The sequence below is a fragment of the Anneissia japonica genome, unplaced genomic scaffold (genome assembly GCF_011630105.1).
Source record: "Anneissia japonica isolate Jap-2015-1 unplaced genomic scaffold, ASM1163010v1 scaffold251325_len469956_cov165, whole genome shotgun sequence".
Taxonomy (NCBI): Eukaryota; Metazoa; Echinodermata; class Crinoidea; order Comatulida; family Comatulidae; genus Anneissia; species Anneissia japonica.
Genome location: NW_022730291.1, coordinates 310,398 through 332,604, shown reverse-complemented (window position 1 = coordinate 332,604; position 22,207 = coordinate 310,398). Strand labels below are relative to the sequence as shown.

Here is a 22,207-nt window from a genome sequence, read left to right as displayed (position 1 = left end):
TCGACCTTTCCACTAAGCCCCACCGCTTGAAAATAGTTTCTCAGGTGCCTCAAAACGTAGATGTACGTAAACACATGCATTGTTGGACAACACATGCGATTGTAAAACACGAGCGTATCCCTGGCCTTGATCTGATTGGGGTGATGTAAAGACTGGCACTTGCTTAGCCCGACGGTCGTTGGCTGGCGCAGTTCTATGTACAACGCCACGACGCGCACGCGCAATGGATAGTTTTTAATGATGATCTGTTGGGACTGCCACTGACAGCAGACAGCGTTGCGTCGTCTAGCGCTCTCAGATAGAGTTGAGGACGAACGTCGAATGACGTTGTGTGTGCCCGGCTTTAGTTTGATTGATAATCCGGAAAGGTACATGGCTCATCTATGCGTATGCGCAAGGAACATCCTAATCCTACCTCCTTGTCAGAAAATCTCTTCTAAAATCTTCCGCTGTCTATAACATCCCATGTTATTTTACACTGATTGATTATTTACAATTCAAGATGTATTGTCCTATGCAAAATACCAAAAAATTCATAAAAGTCATTATTATTATATTTATTTTGAAGTAACATAAAAATTATCAACTTGAACATAGAAATTAGTGTATGTAAAAAATGTTTACACATTATTTTACAGCGGAAAGTGATAGAAGCACTTTTAGTCACTGAAAGTGTTATATTATTTTTTATTATAATTTACCCAAAATAAATATCAGGGTACACAAGTTAATAATTTGTATGTTACTGCAATATGACCATGTTAATTTAAAAATTAATTTTTTTTAATGATTTTTTGTCATTATCAGGGGAAAATACATCTTTAACTGAGACTGATTCTAACACAAGTATGGTTTTATAAAATGTCTGTCTTTTTAACTTTCTTTCAGTTTAAGCCCCTGGAGCAGCTGATGAGTGTGTTCCCAGCTGCTAGTGGCAACTTCCTCCCAACTACATGGAGGTCCTTGATGAGTGGTATTGTAAGAAAAAAAAAAAGGCTTTATAATTTGGACATATTTTTATCATATTGTTGTTTTGGCCATTGATTGTCTTGGTTGTTGAATTTCAAAAGAACTTTATTTTCAATGCTTGTCCTACTGTTTTGTACTGTACTCTGTTTAGAATTAATAAGTATAAGAACAGAAGTTGAATTCGACAGAAAATTTATTTTGTAATGGTCAAAGAAGGAAAGTTACATTAATTATTGTATTAATGTTCAAACAATATAATAGTAAGGATAAACATGAAGACTGATTCCACAGTTAAAAACCCTATTTTATATTATCTTTTTGCAGGTTTCATTTTTAAATCGTCATTCTTGTTTTGAATCAAATACATTTGTACCATTCAAATATATGACATCAGATATGCAATTACAGAATTTAATTATATTATATTATATTAACTTATTTCCCTTCTTCTGCAGGACTCGCCTATCATTGACTTTTATCCTGATGACTTCAAAATTGATCTGAATGGTAAAAAGTATGCATGGCAAGGTAATGATATAGAAATACAAAGTATTTGATAATCATTACTATGTACAAAAGGCTTGTTGCTGACAAAGATACTTGCCATAAAATTTCATGGCCCAGAAATTGTGCCTAGGTATCAATTTGATGAAATTTATATTCTTAACTCCAACCTATGGGGAATCATACCAAGATAGAGAATTTTGCATGAAAAATATTCAAAAATGCTGGGACTATACCCAAGAACTGTGGTACAGCAAGTGTCCATTAGCAATACAAACACTGGGTTGTTGAGGGTAAAAATATCATCATTGTTGGTGCATTTTTTTTTAAATTTTTGTAATTCTATTATATTTTTACTCTGTTTAGGTGTTGCATTGCTACCATTTGTCGATGAGGGTCGATTGTTGGAAACTCTGGGAGAGGTTTATCCAAATCTCGCAGAAGAAGAAAGTAAGCAAAGAAATCTTTATCTTGTGACTATCGTGAAATGTAAAGACTATTAGATTTTTACATGCCTTTAACTATACTATAGTAGAGTTAGAATTCACTTAGAACTCTTTTTAACGCTCTAGTGTAGAGACGAGTGTCAAAGTGCTATTAAACAGCTATGTTTTACTTATGGAATGTGGCAAAATTCTGTTAAACAGCTATGTTTTACTTGTGGAATATGTCCGGCTTTGTCACATAGTCAGTTTAATGATAGTCACACCTGTATGACCATACCCTAAATTAAACAGTGTTATATAAAACCTCTGCACATTTCTAGTTTAGAGCACATGGGAGACAGAAACCTTGTCTGGGTGCTTGTGTCTCCTCTCTTAGCTCCCTATAGAAAATTCTGTATACATATCTATATTTTTTATAATAAATAATTTAATTATTTTATTAACAGAGATGAGGAACAGCCTAGGACCAGATAGACTATTTGTTGGTAAAGATCATCCGCTGTATTCATTTATTGAAGGCATCTATGAAGGAGGAAAACCTCTCGAAGATGTGAGTTATAGCAACACAAACTACACCCTACATGCTGAATAGAAGTGCACTTCAGTGCATAACAGAAAAAAAGGAAATTATTCATAATAATATGTTCTGATCAGAGTATAATCTGTCAAATGTAGATATAAAATGTGGGATAAACTTGACAGTTCTAAGGAAGTCCCTTTCAGCTTGCTTGCATCTTTTTAATGTTATTTTATAATTGCTTAACTCTGACAATGAGAGACCTTCTCTTTGTAAGTCAAAAATCAGTTTGCCAAAATGATGATTTAAAACAAAGGGTATTAGACAGCAGATAAATATAACTGCAGCTTTTAATTTCAAAAACATATTTCGGTTAAAATATAATATATAAAATGAAATAAAATACAAAATTTGGCAAACCTCATACATGCCATAATATATATTGCCACCCAGAAAATCAAGTAAAACAAATGCCCAAAAATTAGTTCAAAACCTGCTTATTTTAAACAATTATATATTTTATTAACTTTCGATAAATTTGGTGACAGACATTAAAGGATGTATCAAAAAACTAACATTATCATTTGAACTTGTGTTAATTGGCGAGGCAGATTTTTTCAGTCAGGTTATTATGCTTTTGTTCTAGAATGTCACCGTAAGCACAGAGCTTAGCCAAGGGATGGCAGGGGAAATCTGGTGTGATAAGTATGCTGTCCAATCTGATGGGTAAGTCTTGGACAATTTCTCAGAAAAGCCACGCATTAAGGGGAGCACACAATAAGGCTGCTAACGGTCATGCAGTGGCTGACTGATGAAGCTGTCTCTGCTCTTTGCGAGCACATGTCAACGCTAGTCTTTTGCTGATTGTCGGTGAAATCTGAGTGGATTGTCATTAAAAAATGTCACATGCCGTATCAATGTTGTGTTTACCATGGAATTGTGTCGGCCGACAACAACAATAGCACAGTTTGACCGGCTTTAAGGCTTGAGCCTAACAATTTATCAGGGGCAGATTCGGAACTTTCCAAAAATTGGGGGTGGGGGGTTTGGGGCACAACATATTTAGAATAGATAAGCGACAACAACAATAGCACAGTTTGACCGGCTTTAAGGCTTGAGCCTAACAATTTATCAGGGGCAGATTCGGAACTTTCCAAAAATGGGGGGTGGGGGGTTTGGGGCACAACATATTTAGAATAGATAAGTGAGTAGCTCTAATTTAAATACATGCATTGAAATTTTGATATTTAGTGGCAAAGCAGGATGGGGGAATGTGCCCCCCCCCCAACCGAATCTGATCCGACTCATGATGGAGGGTAATGTCTTTGCCTCTGTTCTTGATAATTAATCATCCAAACTATAAACTGTAAAGCATACCTTAATCTCATTTTGCCTCTTTTTTTCCTTCTTGATGCTGATGTCATTCCTGACTTAACTGTAATCTGTAGTAATTCTCATCCAGTAGATAAGAAAAACCACTTCCAGTATTTTGTGAGCTATATGTATTAACCTCAAACTCAGTCAGCATTTATTGGTCCAATATAAAATCAAATATTCTTTGGTGTACACTACAAAGTAAAACTGTAAATGTATATATAATAAATGTATGTAAATACCTATAGACACAAGTATACATAGAATACATTACATTACTTTACAAATATTCAATATAAAGGACTCCCAGCATTTATTGGTTCAATTTAAATCGAATATTCTCTGCAAAGTAAAAGAGTAAATATGCAAATATTCACAGAACAATATATTTAGATTCAGATATTTATTATAAAGTAGAATTATGTATTAATTACAAACCATTATTAATAATTTTTATGCTACCATGAAAGTTATGTGTGTCTCCACCCCCTTTATATACTGTTGTAATAATATCATCAATAATAAACTTTTAACTATAATAATCTTTTATTTAATTGATTCTATTCCAGCACCAAGCAATCACCACTTCCTATGTTACCTGACATTAAAGGATGCAAAGTCATGAGGTAGGCTTTATATTATGTCTGTATTTTTTTTTAGACTTGCCAGACGTTTTATTAACACTTTGACCGGCAGGGATTTGGAAAAATAGGATCAGCCACCGCCAGACTTTTTAGAAAATTTTAACATTTTTTTGAGAGTGTGTGTTTGATCAGATCAGATGTAATAAATACTACAAGAACTACAAACATCTTAGCTTTACAAAGGTACCAAACACTTTATTCTAATCACAATCTGTGACCCGTAATAGTAAAATTAAAATGACTCACTTTTGGAGATTTACTCAATTTCACACATCAAAGCTGAGATAATTGCGATTTTGTAAAAGGAAATCAAAACCGCTATGCTCAATGTGAACAAACACTGACGCCTGAAGCAGACATCAACCAACGCTACCATACATGGCACCACTAGGCTAGTCTAGGCCTAGCTAAAATAACATCACCATCTAAAGATTTATTACATTTTGTAAATCATAAATTATACATCTTACCTCATCTGATGACATACTTTCGCAAGAATCAGCACAAGTTTCAGCGAATGCCTCAGAGGCACTTATACAACGTGCCATCAGAGCTAGCTGTGGTGCAAATTCAATTCAATACAATGTTCCCGGGTTGGAATAGTTGATAGAGCGGTTGTGTTTCATTCTCTCAATTTTGAAGTCCATGGTTCAAAACTTTCCTGTGCATTTTGCTTTTGTTATTATACCTGGTTGAATTATGCTAGAGAGGGACGTAAAAAAAGGAACTGGCCAAACTGAAGGCTTAGTACGATGGGCTAAGTACTCATTCCCCTAAACAAATGGCGCACACATAATTAATCACACGTGGTGTTATGCCCACTTTCCTTTTGGTTTCCAGCTTCATTGGCCTGATATATAAACCATTGTATAATGTACCTCATTATTTTTTTATTTAAAAAAATTTTCTTTTGAGGTATAAAACATAAAAAACAGTCAGCAGTACAAGACTGAAATTACTGAATTTACAATATAAAAACAATAAACGAATGACACACTAACATTCAAATATTATCTAGCAATTACGATTACATATTCAAAATTCAATTACAATTAAATTTAGAAAAGAGAAATATACAATAAAAGTCAAATTTATGTACCACCCAGAACATGAGATAGTGCCGGGCAATCTCTGCCTTGTACGACTGTCGTACGATCGTCGCATGACAAATCTAACTCCACTCACTGTGAGAACGGACGACGTGATGCCGTCTGCTGATTGCAGGTGGCAGTCTGAACGGATCGTCATTAAAAACAATCCCTTGCACGCGCGTCGTCGCATTGCGTTCTTCATAGAATTGCATCGGCCGACAACCGTTGGGGCAGCGAGTGAAAGTCTTAACGGTTCTTATTTAATAGCCCAACAATTCTAGGAATAAGTGATGTCTCAAGTCTAAAGATCTGAAAAAAAAGGGTGTTTCAAAGAGGTGATTAGATCCTGTCTCTTATACACATCTAGAAATATATCCTGTCTCTTATACACATCTAGATGTGTATAAGAGACAGGCCTTCAGTAGGCTTTCAACAATTGATAGTAATGATGATCATGATGTTATAACTTTTTTGATGTTTTTATTGACAGCTGTGCATACAAAGATCCAGATTATGGAAAGGATTACCTGTTTAAATGTAATATGCTTCCAGGAGCCAAGTAAGTGGATACTCAGTTATAATGTGCTGTTCACCTTATCAAGTTTTATGAGACAAATAAATATGATTTGGCCTTATATGGGCTTGGTGATGCCATACCATATATGGAAAATAATATAACTTGATAATGTGGGGATTTCTTAAACCTAAGTTTTATAAGATATATAACCTCTAAGATTTATTGTTTGTGTGGAACTAATAATCTTGAGCGAATAATTACTTACTTGGCATATTTAAGTGAGTATTTCGGTTTCATTTGAAAATTATAGCCATGAAATATAATTTCCTTGCCAACTAAGGATGTATGAGGTATTGAAATCCCTTAACTTTTTAAAACCATGTCTATAAATGTGATCCAGTTTATCTCAGTAGGTTAGCTCATATTCAGGGGCCCTCTTAAATAACATGAAATGATGTGATGCTTTATATAATAAGTCTCATTACAAGGCTTAGGAAGTAAGTCCTGTGCTGTAACAGGATTTGCACCCAGGACCCTGGGAGTGGAAGGCAGGCTGCTTAAGGCCAACTCAGACAGCGTCGGCCGACGCAGCCCGACGCGATTTGTTGTCGCGTCGGGTCTGTGTGAGTTGAACGCAGACGCGATGGTGTGCGTCGGGGGTAGTCGCGTAGTAGAATATTAAACATGTTTAATATTTCTCACGACGGCTTAAGACTGTCCCCGACGATAAATCGGGTCGGGCTGCGTCGGCCGACGCTGTCTGAGTTGCCCTTTAACCACCAAGCTTATGTATACTACAAATCAATTAAACATTGAATTGTCCATGTAAAACATCAAATAAGTTATCATGTTTCTATACAGCGTGGTTCTTCCATAAAGTTGCATTACTGACGCTACAGTGTTTTTACTGCAATTGTTACACTGTGTAGCTGTCCCCGACGTAATTGGGGAAGCTGCCCAATTTGATTGACCAATCACCGATGTCGTCGATAATGCGTAGCAATTTTATGGAAACACGCCTTAGGCACAGATTGAAACTATTTTTTTTTCTTGGTTTACAAACTTTCTATAACACTTCTTAAATTTATTACCAATATCAAAATAAGATATAGGTATTATTTATATATCTTTTAATTGCCGATAAAATGTTATTGCTCAGATTATTAGTTGTACACATACAATATATCTTTAACTTTAACAGATACACTTTTAAAAAAGAAAAATAGAATAGAAAAGACATGGAAAGAAAAGTGAAGTAAAAAGTAATTGGCAGGCAAAATACAGCATATTAACACAGCTGTGGCCTAGCTCCTGTATGCTGAATAGTCAGTTACATAAGAACAACAAAATAAATATATATAAACTTGCAATAAAATATCACTTTTCTTTTCATAAATGTTAAATGCTAATAATGTTATCTGTTTCAAATTAACTATGTTCCTTATGCCTGTTTATTTACATTGTTTATTCCCATGTTTTCGCATTTGTTCTTATTCCATTTACAAAGTTTAATAATCTTCTTTTAAATTCATTTTAAAGCCCTGCCCCAACTATCAAATTGTATTTGCCAAAAGCATGGGACATGTCCAAATATGCTTATGGTGACATCACATCATGACTATATATGGGCATTCAGCAGTTGTTTGTCAAAGAAAAATTGATACACTCGACAGAGCTTTAAACGTTTGATTGAAATTGCACGCCATATACATGTTTGATTTTTCCATTGTTGTTATTTTATTATATAATTTAAATTAAGTCAAATGCACATAATAATAATAATCATACAATATTTACATAATCAGAATAACTATACTTAATATAGATTATCCTTTGGCTTTACTGTCGCTACAGAGTTTTTACTGCAATCGTTACACTGTGTAGCTATCCCCGGCTGCCCAATTTGATTGACCAATCACCGATGTCATTGGTAATGCGTAGAAATTTTATGGAAACACGCCTTAGGCACAGATTGAAACTATTTTTTTTTTATTGGTTTACAAACTTTTTATAACACTTTATGAGTAATTTATTACCAATATGAGAATAAAATATATGTATTATTTATATATCTTTTAATTGCCGATAAAATGTTATTGCTCAGATTATTAGTTGTACACATACAATATATCTTTAACTTTAACAGATACACGTTTTTAAAAAAAATAGAATATAAAAGACATGGAAAGAAAAGTGAAGTAAAAAGTAATTGGCAGGCAAAATACAGCATATTAACACAGCTGTGGCCTAGCTCCTGTATGCTGAATAGTCAGTTACATAAGAACAACAAAATAAATATATATAAACTTGCAATAAAATATCACTTTTCTTTTCATAAATGTTAAATGCTAATAATGTTATCTGTTTCAAATTAACTATGTTCCTTATGCCTGTTTATTTACATTGTTTATTCCCATGTTTTCGCATTTGTTCTTATTCCATTTACAAAGTTTAATAATCTTCTTTTAAATTCATTTTAAAGCCCTGCCCCAACTATCAAATTGTATTTGACAAAAGCATGGGACATGTCCAAATATGCTTATGGTGACATCACATCATGACTATATATGGGCATTCAGCAGTTGTTTGTCAAAGAAAAATTGATACACTCGACAGAGCTTTAAACATTTGATTGAAATTGCATGCCATATACATGTTTGATTTTTCCATTGTTGTTATTTTATTATATAATTTAAATTAAGTCAAATGCACATAATAATAATAATCATACAATATTTACATAATCAGAATAACTATACTTAATATAGATTATCCTTTGAACGATGAGGTTAGTAAGTGGGTGGAGTTGTAGACAAAACATGTCCTTTGTCTGTTAGATTTGCATAAGAAAGGAAGCAGTTGGCTGGATCGACAAACAGTGCATGCCTTATTCGGAGGATGGGTGTGTCCCAAATAACGTCAAGCTTGATCACTTTTAATTCCCGTGGTCCCATGTTGGAAGAAACCACTTCCGGTAGACCTGATTTAATGAGCTTTCATAGTGCATCTAATGGGGATTTGGCTGCACGTAGTAACAGCAGAATCAGCTGACTTTAGAGAGACAATTCACCAAACAGTAGTAAAAAAAAAATGTGCAATTAGCAGGAAAGGTTTATTTTCCGGATGTTTTTTTTTTTTTTTTAGATTTGCTGTAATTCTGAGTTTTGTTCCAAATCTGTATGCACAAAGGTTGCCTTATTCAGAGAGAGAGAGAGAGAGAGAGCAGCTTAACTCTTGGCTAATCTGGTGGTAGCCACTGTTTGTGCGCTGAACTGTAGAGTTCTCTAGGTCCCTGGTTCAATTTCCATCGCTGCTTTTCCTTGTGTTTCAGCTGGAGGGCTGGAATACAATTTACAATAGTGCACCGTCTTTCGGATGAGACGTTTAAGCCGTTGGTCCCGTGTGCATTTATGGCCCATTTTTACGTTAAAGAACGCAGTACACGCTTCGGAAAAAAATAGGGGATTGTCTCCCGGTGTACTGCCCAATCACCACCAGAAGGACCCCCACTGGAAATAAGTCTTCTTCTAGACTTTCGTGGCTATCCTTTCGTGGGCTAGATCCAATCCAATCCAATTTCACCATCAGTTTACTTCTAGGCTTTACATTAATTATTCATTATGTTATATATTTATGCTAGAACTAGTTCAAAGAGGCATGTAGGAATTAGAAGCCTGTATTATAACATATTTCTTAAATATTATTTTGATAAGCCACCATTGATCATGGTGATGTAATTATAAAATTATTCTTCCAGCATCTTTACATAGATCTAATAGTAGCATATGATCAATTTCCATCGTAGTCTACTCTAATCAGAATTTTATCGATCAAAATGGGCGTTAAACACATCGTTAATCTGATAAAATCTATGGTTTGTGGAACTGTATTGCTGGAATAAAAAAAAAAATTTAATATATTGGTGGATTGTTGAAAGGTGGGCGAAGTCACTGTGTTTGTTTAACTTCTGCGTCTGACTAGTTTCTACGATTGCTCAAAGTGAAACTGAAATTGGTCCAACTTTACGTGGCTTCCTTAGAATAGAAAACTCTTACTGTCTATTTAGAGTTAGAGAAATCACTATTGGCTATAGCAGGGGGTTTACAATCCTACATCAAACAGCAATATTAAAGCAAGTCCATTTTTAATAGAAAATTGCTATTGTTATTATAGCATAACTAGCAGAAATGGCACATGGTTTAAAATCCTATATATCAAATAGGTACATTGCAAAATACCAGTAATATCTAAAATGATTGCTATTATAGCTGTTGCAAATTAACAGTTATTTCATTTTTATATTTTATATTAAGTTTTCAAGGTGTATCTGATCACATGTTATACCTGTGCTTTTTTTTTGCTAGTTTATTGCTACACTGTAGGAACAATCCAGCATCTTAGTGTGTTTCCTTGTGTTAATTAATAAGTCCAATATTGTTCCAGGTAGTAGAGAATTTGTAAACATTGTCTCACATTGTAAAGTTACTTTCAAAATTAGAGGAACACAGAAAAGGAACAACATGTACATAAACATCTTCATGGTACAGTCTTGACTTGGCTGGAAGAAATGCTCTTCATTTTCTTGAAAAATAGACTGGAAAAAAATGTATCACTTTTTAACATACACTGTCTTAAAAGACCTACTGTAGTAGTAGTAGTAGTAGTAGTACAGAGCCATCACATATAAAACCTTGTATATTTAAGACTACCAGACAAGGTTCTTAAGCCTGAGGATTTTGAAAAGACAAAGAGTGGTAATCAACAATGGCGGCCTAGGATTGGATTTTCGTCCAATTTTCCGCGTGCTAGTCTAGGCAACGCTGGGCATAGGATGGTGAAGTAAGTTCCTTTTTGATCATGTTGTTATAACTACTAATATGGTTATCATCATCTTTTATCATTACTGTTTTCAATAAGACTGTTTTCATTGTTATAAATAACTATCATAGACCTAATTATCATTATTTCTTTGTTCTTTCATTTGTTTTGGTCCATTACGTAAATGATGCAATAAGCGCCGCTATCGATATAAGCACCACACCAAACATAATTTTTTTCACTATTTTATACTAGTGCAGAAAAAGCCTATGTACAACCCTGGGGTGGTCCGATGTCCCCGCCGGGGGGATGTCCCTCAGTGGGAGCATAGTGGGTGTAAGTGCTCAAAATCATCTGGAAGTAGTCCTGTGGGTGAATCCATTAAAAATTATGACTGTTAAATTTAGGGCTTTCAAAGGGTTTTTTAATTGATTTTTGATTCTGCTAATATTAAAAATAACTTCAAGAATTGGAATCTTTTTTTTTTTTTTTTTCGACAAGAGGGCCAGCTTTCGCCGCTGGAGCCACCTCTTGTAAAACAGATAGCACAATTGGAACACGTCATTAACTTGTAGTAAGCGCAATTTAAGAGCCTTTCTAGAATGGGTGCCACACTAAAACTTCCCAAAAATGTTATAAGCGCAGTGGTACTTATTAGGTCTTTACTATAATTTCATAATTATTTTAACAATGATAAATTTTATTTTATATTGTGCAATGTTGATAAACTGAACTTTTGAATCATAAGGACAAAATAAATTTACCTTATTCATTATTTTCTAGTCATTACTCATCCATTCCTCCTCCCAAGTCATTGATGGGTCAAGCACCAAGATATGATGGTCAGAGGTCAAGGAGTGGAGGTCAATCCTATCCAGATTATGGTCAAGGTAAGATGCTTGGTTTATTATCTCTTTTTAGAATGGTCATATTACATCATGTGCTAGGAAGTTTCTCAGCAGACAGGATCAGTAGCTTGGTGGATGTGAGCTGTTAAACGTTGTGTCATAGGTTCAGTCAGATTGACCTTTGATGTGGTTTGGTGGAGAGGGTAACTGACCACAAATATAAAGTTCACGCTCTCAACCTATTTATTTACTTACTATGTATTTACAAACATTTGGTTTCTCCTCATTGCCATATAATGAGAACTGAAACTATAAAAGGTAAAAACATATCATTGAAACAATTTAAAAAAGACCATGCATACCGACTTAATAACAGTTAGACATAAAGTACGACTGTACACAGTGTAATAGCGAGAGTGATGTAGAGAGTTCTAACCATTACACCATAGAGCTGGACCTGCGAACGTCAGTTCGTTTTTGGCTCCTATTAATTTTATAAGTATTTTTGCGATCGTCATGGTGTACGTATATGTGTGTGTATATGGATGTGTCTATAGTTTGTAAACAGACAAACGTGCATTTCCAAGCACTTGTTTGTTATGATTTTTGCATATGCAGTACTGGCCCTGTAGTTGTGCCCTATTGCTTAAAAACATTTTTTTTTATAAACATCAAGTCAGAATGACAATGAACACCCTCTCCCCTCTACAAAAGACTCGGAATTGTTAAACTTTAAGAAAATATGAAATATGTCCATGTAATATTTTTTTTTTCAAGTTGAAATGGAACCACTACAGCGTGATATGATTGCATTGCTCTTGTGATACAAGAGTTGCAATACTTGAAAACTTGAAATGTATATTAAAACCAACTTGTAACATTGTAAATATTAGAGTTAGCGTTAATAGAAAACATGATCCCCTTTGGGATATGGTTAGTTCATCTACTTGAACATCCACAGTTTTATTTCGGTGTATGACAATTTGTGTTATGACTTAGGGTAAAATAATATGAAATATATAGGAACTTCCTTGAATTAAAGACCCTCCATATAAAGACCACATCCATTGCTACTTTTCTGTGGCACAGGATGTGCACATATCCCTTTTATCCAGTTCCAAAAATAGTCTTTAAATTTGTAGAGACACCTTTCTATATAAAGTAGCAATTCCATTACTACCATTCCTCTATGTTATTTTAACTAATATTAGACAGTCAGTATTTAATTAATGTCATGAGTGACCATTGTTGTGTGTATATTTTAAGTAATATTAAAATATATTAACAATCAGTACACCTGTGTACAAAAATCTATATAGTAGTAGGAGTTCTACAGCTAAAAAAATATATATATATATATATATATTTAAAAAAAAAAATGCTAAAAAATCTTTTTTGAATTGCTATAATTTATAAACAGTGCCCTCTATATTCTACATTGCAAATATAAGTAACTGTCAAGGTCAAATAAGCAATTGGTGGCCTATGACCTGCGTGGTTACCAAGATAGTGTGATCAAGATTTTGTAAGCAATTCTGTAACTAATACTTCTTAAATCATCCTTTTATCTGAAGAAATGAAATTACGAAAGATCTGATAATACTGTTTAATATGTCGGTCATCTGGATTTTTCGTAAAGCGTGCCAATCGGAGGAGGTACTAATCCGATCGTTTCCTGCATCCTTCCTATTTCGCAGGGGAGAGGGAATTAAGTAACCCAATTGTTTGCCAATGCGTACACTTAACAGTCAATCAAATGCTACTTTACACTAGATGACTATACAAAATTATTTAAACATGACACACAAATTACACACACATGACGTATACAAAATTAACATACCCTATATACATCTTAATATTTATGCATAAAATTACATGATACAATTTACATAATTCAGGCTGTGACATGTTAGTTTCTTGGTAAAAAAGAAAATCAAACTGATCAAACTTTTTCATTTTAGAATAATTTGCTTGTATTTTTGGGGACTGAAGAAATGTAGATACGTTTTTTTTTTTGGTTTTTTAATGATATTTTTCTTTTTTTTTTAAAAAAAAGGTTTCGCACTTACGTCATCGTAAAATTAATAAATGTAAATTATATGGTCCCTCGTTTTTATGGTCATTTAAAAAATTCCAAGTATTCTCTTCTATTTAAGAGAAAAAAAATCAAAATATTTTTAACAAACAAAATCTTAGCATTTAGTTACTATAACCAATTAGTTATAACTAGCTAAAGTTTTTTTAATTATTATTATTTTTATTTACTTCCTATCAAATAACAGAGATTAAAACACCAATAATAAGTTGATGAAATATATAAGAATAATATATTTCATTTAAAAAAAATAGGCGTTCGAGATGGAAACATCAGATTAATTCCGTGCTTTTGTGATGGTTTTTAGTTTTATTTCTGAAATTTCTTCCATGAAAAAATTTAATGTTTGCCAAATACTCAAATTTTTAATGTGTTGTTGTTGTTGTTAGGATTATTTGAAAATAAGTTAAAACAGCTCTATATTTCACCCTAATTTTTAGATTTTGTGATTTATATTTTATCCAAATAAAGTGAAAGACTTGTACATGGGGCTAAATAGAGTGCCTTACGGTTGTAGCCCCCTCTATGGACAGTTTATCTTTCCGATATGATTTTCTTTTAACTTTTATGGATTTTTTGTCTATTGTATATATTGAAAATAATTTGTAAAAGTATGAACATGTTTGTTTGTATAATATATTTTCTAACAAAAATTTGGTAACTTTGTATATTTCAATTATTAGCTTTCGTCTGAAAATCAAAACAAAAAAAGAAATCCTTCACTAACAAGCGTTTACGAAGTACGCATAAATTAAAAATATATTAGTTGAAAGTCCTGTCTAGTTGAATTGACAAGGGCATACAAGAACAAACTTTGGCAGAGTTAAATAAAAGTTGTGTAAATGACTCATGTATTGAGTATTTAATATTACTCAGCGATCAATGATTTTGATAAAGGATTATGGGAGATTTATACGTCTTACCCCGTGGTCTAGATCGAATATGTTCAACAGAACCTAATCAAAAGCCACTAAGTAATTGTATTTAATTCATTGAATTATCATTGGTGTCATAGAATATTATAATCTGTCATCGAAACTCAAAATTTTAAGTAAAATTTTCTTTAATTATGTAATGTTTTAAAACAGTACTAGATTTATTTTTATTTATTTATCTACAATTATTAACAATATTTAAGTTTAAATGTCTTTAATTAGCCTCTGAAAACTAATAAAATAATATTGAATGTTTGCATTGCTAACTTTTTAATATTTTAAGTATAACATTTTTAATATTGTCAATTAACATTTGCATAAATTTACCATTCAGTGTCCATTGGCCTTTAAATTGTCTAGTTTAAAAAATTTGGGTTTTTTTTTTAAAGTAGAAAGTCTTTAAATCAATGAAACTAATGTTATAATCTGGCCTAACCTATATTGTTTTTAATTTAGTAAATGTTTTATGTTTTTTAGGGTTTTACCATGGATAGTAGGAATATAAATGCTTATAGCTTTATATCAAAATAGTACTTTGATTTTCATTTTGTAATCGTCAAAAGGTATTTGCATCATCAGGCTGAAAATAGTAAGAATTTTTATATGATGCGAATTTAGCTTTACATGTCTTCAATTCCAGGGTATAAAAATATTGTATTTGTATTCAACTAGGTTAGATTGGTATCCAAATTCAGGAATGTAAGATTAGATACAAACAATTTACTATTCGTTGTACATGTCCAATTTATTTTACTCGCAAGACCAACCCTATTGTTATTTGCTGTGTAATAAGAACTTTTCAAGGTCTTATTTTTTTATAAGATTATAAAGAATGATTACAGCGAGGCAACAAGCAAAAGAATAGTTCTCTTGACCATTCAGTATTAGCCAATCAAACTGTCAAGCTGTTGAATACAACCTATGTTATTTTACTATCGAGCATTTGTATTGGCTGGAGTGTTACCTGGGGCAATGCCCGGTTTGTATTTCATTATCCAATCAATTCACCTTCTCAGATATCATCACCACCAAAGAAATACATGAAATATAAAAGGATTTTAACCCCTTCTGGTCGCAAAATTGAAAATGACCACTTTCTTGACCACGCTTTAATCTCCCTGGACAATGACTTATTTAGGCTTGTTAAATGCCGTGCAGTTTCACGCAAACATTTAAGTTTAAATGCTTAAAAATGATTTACAAAACACGTAATTATAAATACACACGATAACCCTGAACAGATAACAATTCATTGGCTTATTAAACAATTTAGAACTTTCACCACAACAATTACAAAATGGCTGGTTCATTATTATGGTATCATTTTATGAATTGGCACGTTTTAAGGCGGTGGATTATTCCGTCGGCAACCATCAAACATCAAACTTGACCCGGTCTGCCTAGTTCCCAACAGAAATCAAAAACCAGTAGGAAGTCGGGATAGATGAATATAAGATATAGGATTTATGTTGCAGTTTTTGTTGTGCTCAGCTAGCAGGGAGATGTCCTTGCCGCAGACTTACTGCAAGTTATCCTACGGATCAATGCTACCAGGAAGCTATGGATGTTTGAATCGGAATGGACAATAGGAAGTCCGTTGCTGTCTTCTGACAGCGGTTGTATGATGTACGGCTTTGTGCGTGACCTACTTTATAAACCACATCGCTTATTTTGACCAATAAATTTCTTTGATCTATATGCCGTGCATTATGAAATAGACAACAAAGTTGCACGTCGGTTTACGGATGCGAAAAGCAGCCGATCGTCAGCCACAGACCTTGTTGTAGTGGTCAGTGCTGAGGTTATGAATCATTGTTATGCCATCTCATAATTGTAATTTTATTTATTAGTATTGTTTTACAATTAATTACTTTAGAGAAGTTTAATCAATTAATCAACTATGTAATAATTGAAATTTGTCTTCAGAAAAATTATACGTAACATTTTACTGCTTATTATCATCTTCATCAACATCTTAATCATCGTCATTCATGTCAACCCTTCTTTAAAGTTAAGAGCCAAAACTTGGGATTTTTATCTTCACTAAGAAAACTTACAATTAAAATTTGATTAATTAAATGCATAACCTCTGTATTGAAATCTCAACCAATAGAAATTCAATGAAATTTAATTAATTGCTAAATAATAAGGTCAAATATATTATCAATGAGATTTAAATTAACACAATTCAGTTTTGCCGATTCACTGCCTTCATCGAGAAAAAAAAAAAAAAAAGAAAATCCCACAATAATTCAGAAACAAAAATATTTTCTTATTTAAATTTTTAATTGAAAGTTAAAACCTTAAATGTATTAATGGGACAATTCAAAATATTAAACTATATTTTTAAGATATATTTAAAGTATATTTTTCAAATATAATATGGTAATAGTTCTTAGCATATTAGTAATCTATTCATTTTGAACTTAAGCAATATACACTGATTTGATATGATTACTACATTTTATATAAAGGTTTGGAATCATTGTTATTTATTACCTTCTTTACATTAAGGGCAGTTATAACAATTTTGTTTATGGTTTACTAATTCTAATAAATATGTTTGCTGCCACCTATGTTGACTTTGTATACTACTACAGTGTGGATTACAATATTCCATACATCATATCAACTTATATCTGACAATTAGGAATATTTCTGTATTCAATGTTATACTACTGTATGTACTGTACAAGTTCGATCTTATTGGTTTACTTGTTTACTTATACAAACCAATAAAGACTCAGCTTGTTTGCAGAGCAATTGTTATGCTACATATAGTGTTTATAGAAGTACACAGTAGTTTTGATTTAATGCTAAAGTGTTTTAACAAGTAAACCTCTTGTAAAAAAATATCATTTCCATTACTTATTTATTATTTGACATTATTTATTTATTTTTTTCATTTCAACTTTCTTATATGGTGCTTTACAATAAACACAGCAGCTAATACAAAACATACATTTCAAAATATAAACAAGTGAATTCCAAAACAATTGTTCTACAATATTTAGAGAAAAGAAATGTTTTAAAATGACATTTGAATAGAGGTGCCGAATCTGCTTCTTGAAGATAGGCAGGAAGTGCGTTCTAGATCGTGGAGCTGCAATAGAAAAAGTGCTATCGCCAGCTTCTTTGATTTTGGAACAAAGAGCTGGTTGGAGTCATTAGAGGAGCGCATTTGATACCTGCAATAAGTCAACATGAAGATGCCGTTCAAATTATTAAATTATTAAGTACCACCGTGCTTTAAGACAAATTTTAACATATTTCTAGCGTTGCGTCGTCAAACAAATCAAAAACTACCGTTGGAGGTAAGAATGTTGCAATCAAAATTACCAACTAGACCTAAATCTAAAATGGAGGCTCAACCTATTGTGCGGTTTGTTTTTTTTAACATACTTCCGTAATGTTTGATAATGTCACAATTTGTCATACAAACCAGACTGCTGGCACGAACATCAAAGTGGGAGCCAAAAAAGGAAGAAAACATAAGCTCTTGCAGGATTAGCAGGCTCGGAAAGTAAATGCAAAGCGACTTATCAGAGTAACTATTTCAAGTTCAAGTTTGTTTTGGTTCTCACTGTGGTTATATACAAATGAAAAAAAATAGTATTCAGGTCTCCCTCCAATTAAAGACCACTTTTGGGACCAGGGTTTCCATGGTATTTAGCAGATTTGGTCTCTAATTAGAATAATAAAGATAATAGACATTTGTTAATTTGGGACCACAGAATAGTGGTCTTTAATTGGAGGTGGCCCTTAATTGGAGGGGTCCTTAATTAGAGGGGTCTTTCAAAAAATATGAATCAAGATACAAATTATGAATGGTATTCTTCACATACCGTAATGTAAAGGTATGAATAATAGAGGACTTCCTCATAATATAAGGTGAAATGAAACACTTCTTACAATGTTATTCTAACAAAATGATTTTAGTTTGGAAGGAAATATATGTTACTTGCAAATTTTCATCCTTAAAATCAATCAAGGCTCATAAAAATCTAGAAAATCAAAGCCTCTGCTGCAGTTGCTTCCTGGGATCCAGGGAACCATTATGGGAATAGTGGATCCCTTATGGAAGGAGTGGACCCCTATGCAACCCTTGACCACAAACAATCCTTTTTCCTATCATGGTCCTTTTTCATGTTTGTAAAGTTTATTTTAGGATCTCCGACACATGAGAAATGCACACCTCTACAATGAAATTCATTTTTTCCTAAAAATTTCATTTTTTTTTTTTTTTTTTTTTTTTTTTGTATTTGTAAGTCTAAAAGTATACAATAAAAATGTGAATTATTTGTGTTTAATATTATTTAAATGTTTTTTTGTAAAATTATAAATATTGCATTCTACTTCACCTTGCTTTTATAGCTTTAATAATTTCGTCTGGGATTTCATAGACAGTGTCTGGAATAAAAAAAAAGTAGTGTAGAAACAATGGCATAAAATCCTAAGGGAACCAGTGGGAAGCAAACCAACCACAGGGATCTGTAGAATTCAGCGAATTCCACATGTTAAAAGGTGAAAATATTCCGTCGGGAAGCATTTGTAAACTAAGGTTGCATAGGCAGCTATGTATAGTAACCATCAAGGGAAAATAGGAAAAGATTATAAAATTAGGCATTTTGGTAATGATTACCACGTGCTGTATAAAAATGTTGACCACAATTACATTGCTTTATATATTGGCTTCGAGACAGTAGAAATTATATGAATTAATAATGGTAGACTTGTATTACCAAAACCACTATTTTATCCCTAGCTAAATACCTTCCTTCCTTAAATGTCTTCTCCCTTACTTTTGAAAGACCTTGCCCCATAATTTAACTGGTTTGTGTGAAGGCAAAATGTTATTTCATACTTTCCACCTGCCAGTTTTTAATAAAATTAACATTTAATTTTTGGCCTGTTTTAATGATGTTTTCTATTTTATTGCTAGTTTTATTTTCTCCTCCGCCCAGTTGCTTTTGAATAATAAATAAATAGTACAGGAACTTGTATCGCGCCTTTTGCCAATGGATACAAAGCGCAATAAAAATAAATAATTAAGATAATAATTGGTGATCAACAAAGACACCAGAAATGACAACAAAACAGAACATTTGGGCAGTTAAGTGAGATCTACTTGGGGTACAAATGTTCTTGAGAAGCTGATGAAAACCAAGATAACAATAAGCATGAACCATATTTTCATATTTTAAATGTTTTAAAATATTTTAAGTATTTTCTAAATATTTTTATATTTTTATATTCTTTTGGCAGAACCATATTGCTAAATAACAGATCAAAATTTTACTTTAAAAAATAATGAATATCATTTAACATGTAGCTTGATCTTAAACATGATGTGTAGGTGTGACCCTGCCATCGATGAGCTTCAAGTTCCTTTTGATCTGAGGGGGTAGCACTTAACCAGGATCCCTACCCACTGGCATGGAATTGTTACAATAACTAAAACATGAATAAAATGTAAGTAAAATATAAGAAAAGACAACAAACTATTGTAAAAACAAGAATGCTAAAACAATGCTACACTACACTCCCAAAAAGGGGCGTAACTGCCCATTTTTACACCCAATTTTTAAATATTAAAAAAATCTGTATCTCATTCACCGTTTCCCAGTTTTTCGTCAAACAACTTTTTCCTGTCTTAGAAAAATCAGTTCTACAACATATCAAAACATTTTTTTCCTCCGGAGCCTGACTTTAGAGCAGCGAGGCTCTTGAGCTCTCTCCCTGACAGCCTGAGGAGTTATGATGATAAAAAAAAATGTTTAAAAAATTAATAACAGCGAAGTTTAATGATTTGGCCCATGGTATCCTCTTAAACAATTTATCGAATTTGTAATAAAGTAAATAATAGAGCTATTCACAAAATTATGATGAATTCTTGTGCAAAATGTAGAATTTGCCCTTCTACTACTTGTACACAATATACAGCTTCTATTTTCCTTCATTGTTTTTTTTTTTTTTTATAATTGATATCATGTTCGTGTTTTCTCCATCATTTTTTGTAATATTTTATATATATGCAATATATCTTTAAAAGTTTTAAAATGTCTACTTAAATAATGTTTTTATTCTGTAATTAATTATTCACTTGTATAGTATTTTTTATTTTTTTAGTATTTAAGACATTCTGTAATTGGCTTTTGTAGCTGTTTGGATGATGTTTGAAATAAAATAAAATGAAATAATGTTTACTAATACAGAGGTAATGTAGGCTACTGTAACTAACATGGACATTACTGATAGTCCTAAGCACATTGTGACCAAATTCACTGTTATTACACAGTTGTTTTCTTTGTCCCTCTATTTAGCCATCCAAGTCCTCCCTAGAGTGTGCTTAAGTACCTAGGCCCTTATGTGTTGCCAGAGAGCACAATCCATGCTTTGCCCGCCCAGCTCATTGGCAGGTGTGAAGTCTATTGTCTAGCGTTCTTTGACTGCCAGATCTTACAGGCTGTCAGGCTTAGCCCATGTCCAAATACTGGACACTTGAAGCATTGTCAGTATGTTTGGTCACTCCTTTTACCTTTGTAATGTCCACAATGGATGGAGAGGCACACAAGAGCCCTTAGCCTCACATGTTACGGCCACACAAAAATCTGCTGCGTTTAGAATCGTCTGTTTACTCAAAGGTGGTTAATTATGTCATTTTCGACACCATCCAACAGACGTCCATCACGACGACAATTAGAAGGTGACTTGTCCTCACAGATTTAAAGATTTTCAAAAGGATTTAAAATAATTTGCGATTAATTGTGAACAGAAATATGTTGTTAAGTAAACTGATTTAGTTCAAGCCACTTGAAATGTGTAGTAAGGATGTTGTCGGATTAAAAATGGTGTGAAGAGTTTGGGAAAATGTTGCAAGATGTTGCAAAATTTAAGGATTCTTTATAACAGAATGTCAATAAATATATCCCAATAATTCAGATAATTCTCTTTGATTTAAATTTTTTTTTTTTTTTTTAAATCCACCTTTCTGACAGAAAAACATTTTTTTAATAGCGAATAAAATTTTGTTATATCATGTTGAATTTTGAAGCTTTGAGTAAGCTTTGTTAGTGCCATAACATTGACTCATTAATTTAGAAGGGCTTTAATCTAGGGAACAATCTTGGTAGGGTCAATGTGACGTACAAAGATCCGAGGGGGGATTGGGGTGGGCGGTGTTTGAGGATTTTGTGTATAAGTAACTCACCATAGACACTGGTAAATGGAGTTACATGGAATTAAAATCGTAAAATAGCTTCTTTTTTTTGAGTACCCTTTTTTTTTATTACCCTTTTTTTAAAAAATTACTATGCTCCCCTCTTCTTCCTTTATTTTCTTTTTCTCTTTATTTTCTATCTGTTTTTTTGGGGAGGGCCATATCCTCTATTGCCCACAGATTTATATACACATTTCCATCCAGCTCCCCATTTTTAATCAACCTGC

The 22,207-nt window shown here is 32.8% G+C and overlaps 1 protein-coding gene across 1 annotated transcript in view; it reads left to right on the top strand.

Moving 5' to 3' along the window:
• Positions 1-22,207, top strand: part of LOC117114804 (5'-3' exoribonuclease 2-like) — a 73,311-nt gene that overhangs the window by 26,809 nt on the left and 24,295 nt on the right. The window contains exons 24-32 of the mRNA XM_033258493.1: positions 889-978; positions 1,425-1,497; positions 1,840-1,923; positions 2,366-2,469; positions 3,083-3,162; positions 4,380-4,436; positions 6,036-6,104; positions 10,767-10,901; positions 11,664-11,770. Coding sequence (XP_033114384.1) covers positions 889-978; positions 1,425-1,497; positions 1,840-1,923; positions 2,366-2,469; positions 3,083-3,162; positions 4,380-4,436; positions 6,036-6,104; positions 10,767-10,901; positions 11,664-11,770 — 799 coding nt within the window. The remainder of the gene's footprint in view (positions 1-888; positions 979-1,424; positions 1,498-1,839; positions 1,924-2,365; positions 2,470-3,082; positions 3,163-4,379; positions 4,437-6,035; positions 6,105-10,766; positions 10,902-11,663; positions 11,771-22,207) is intronic.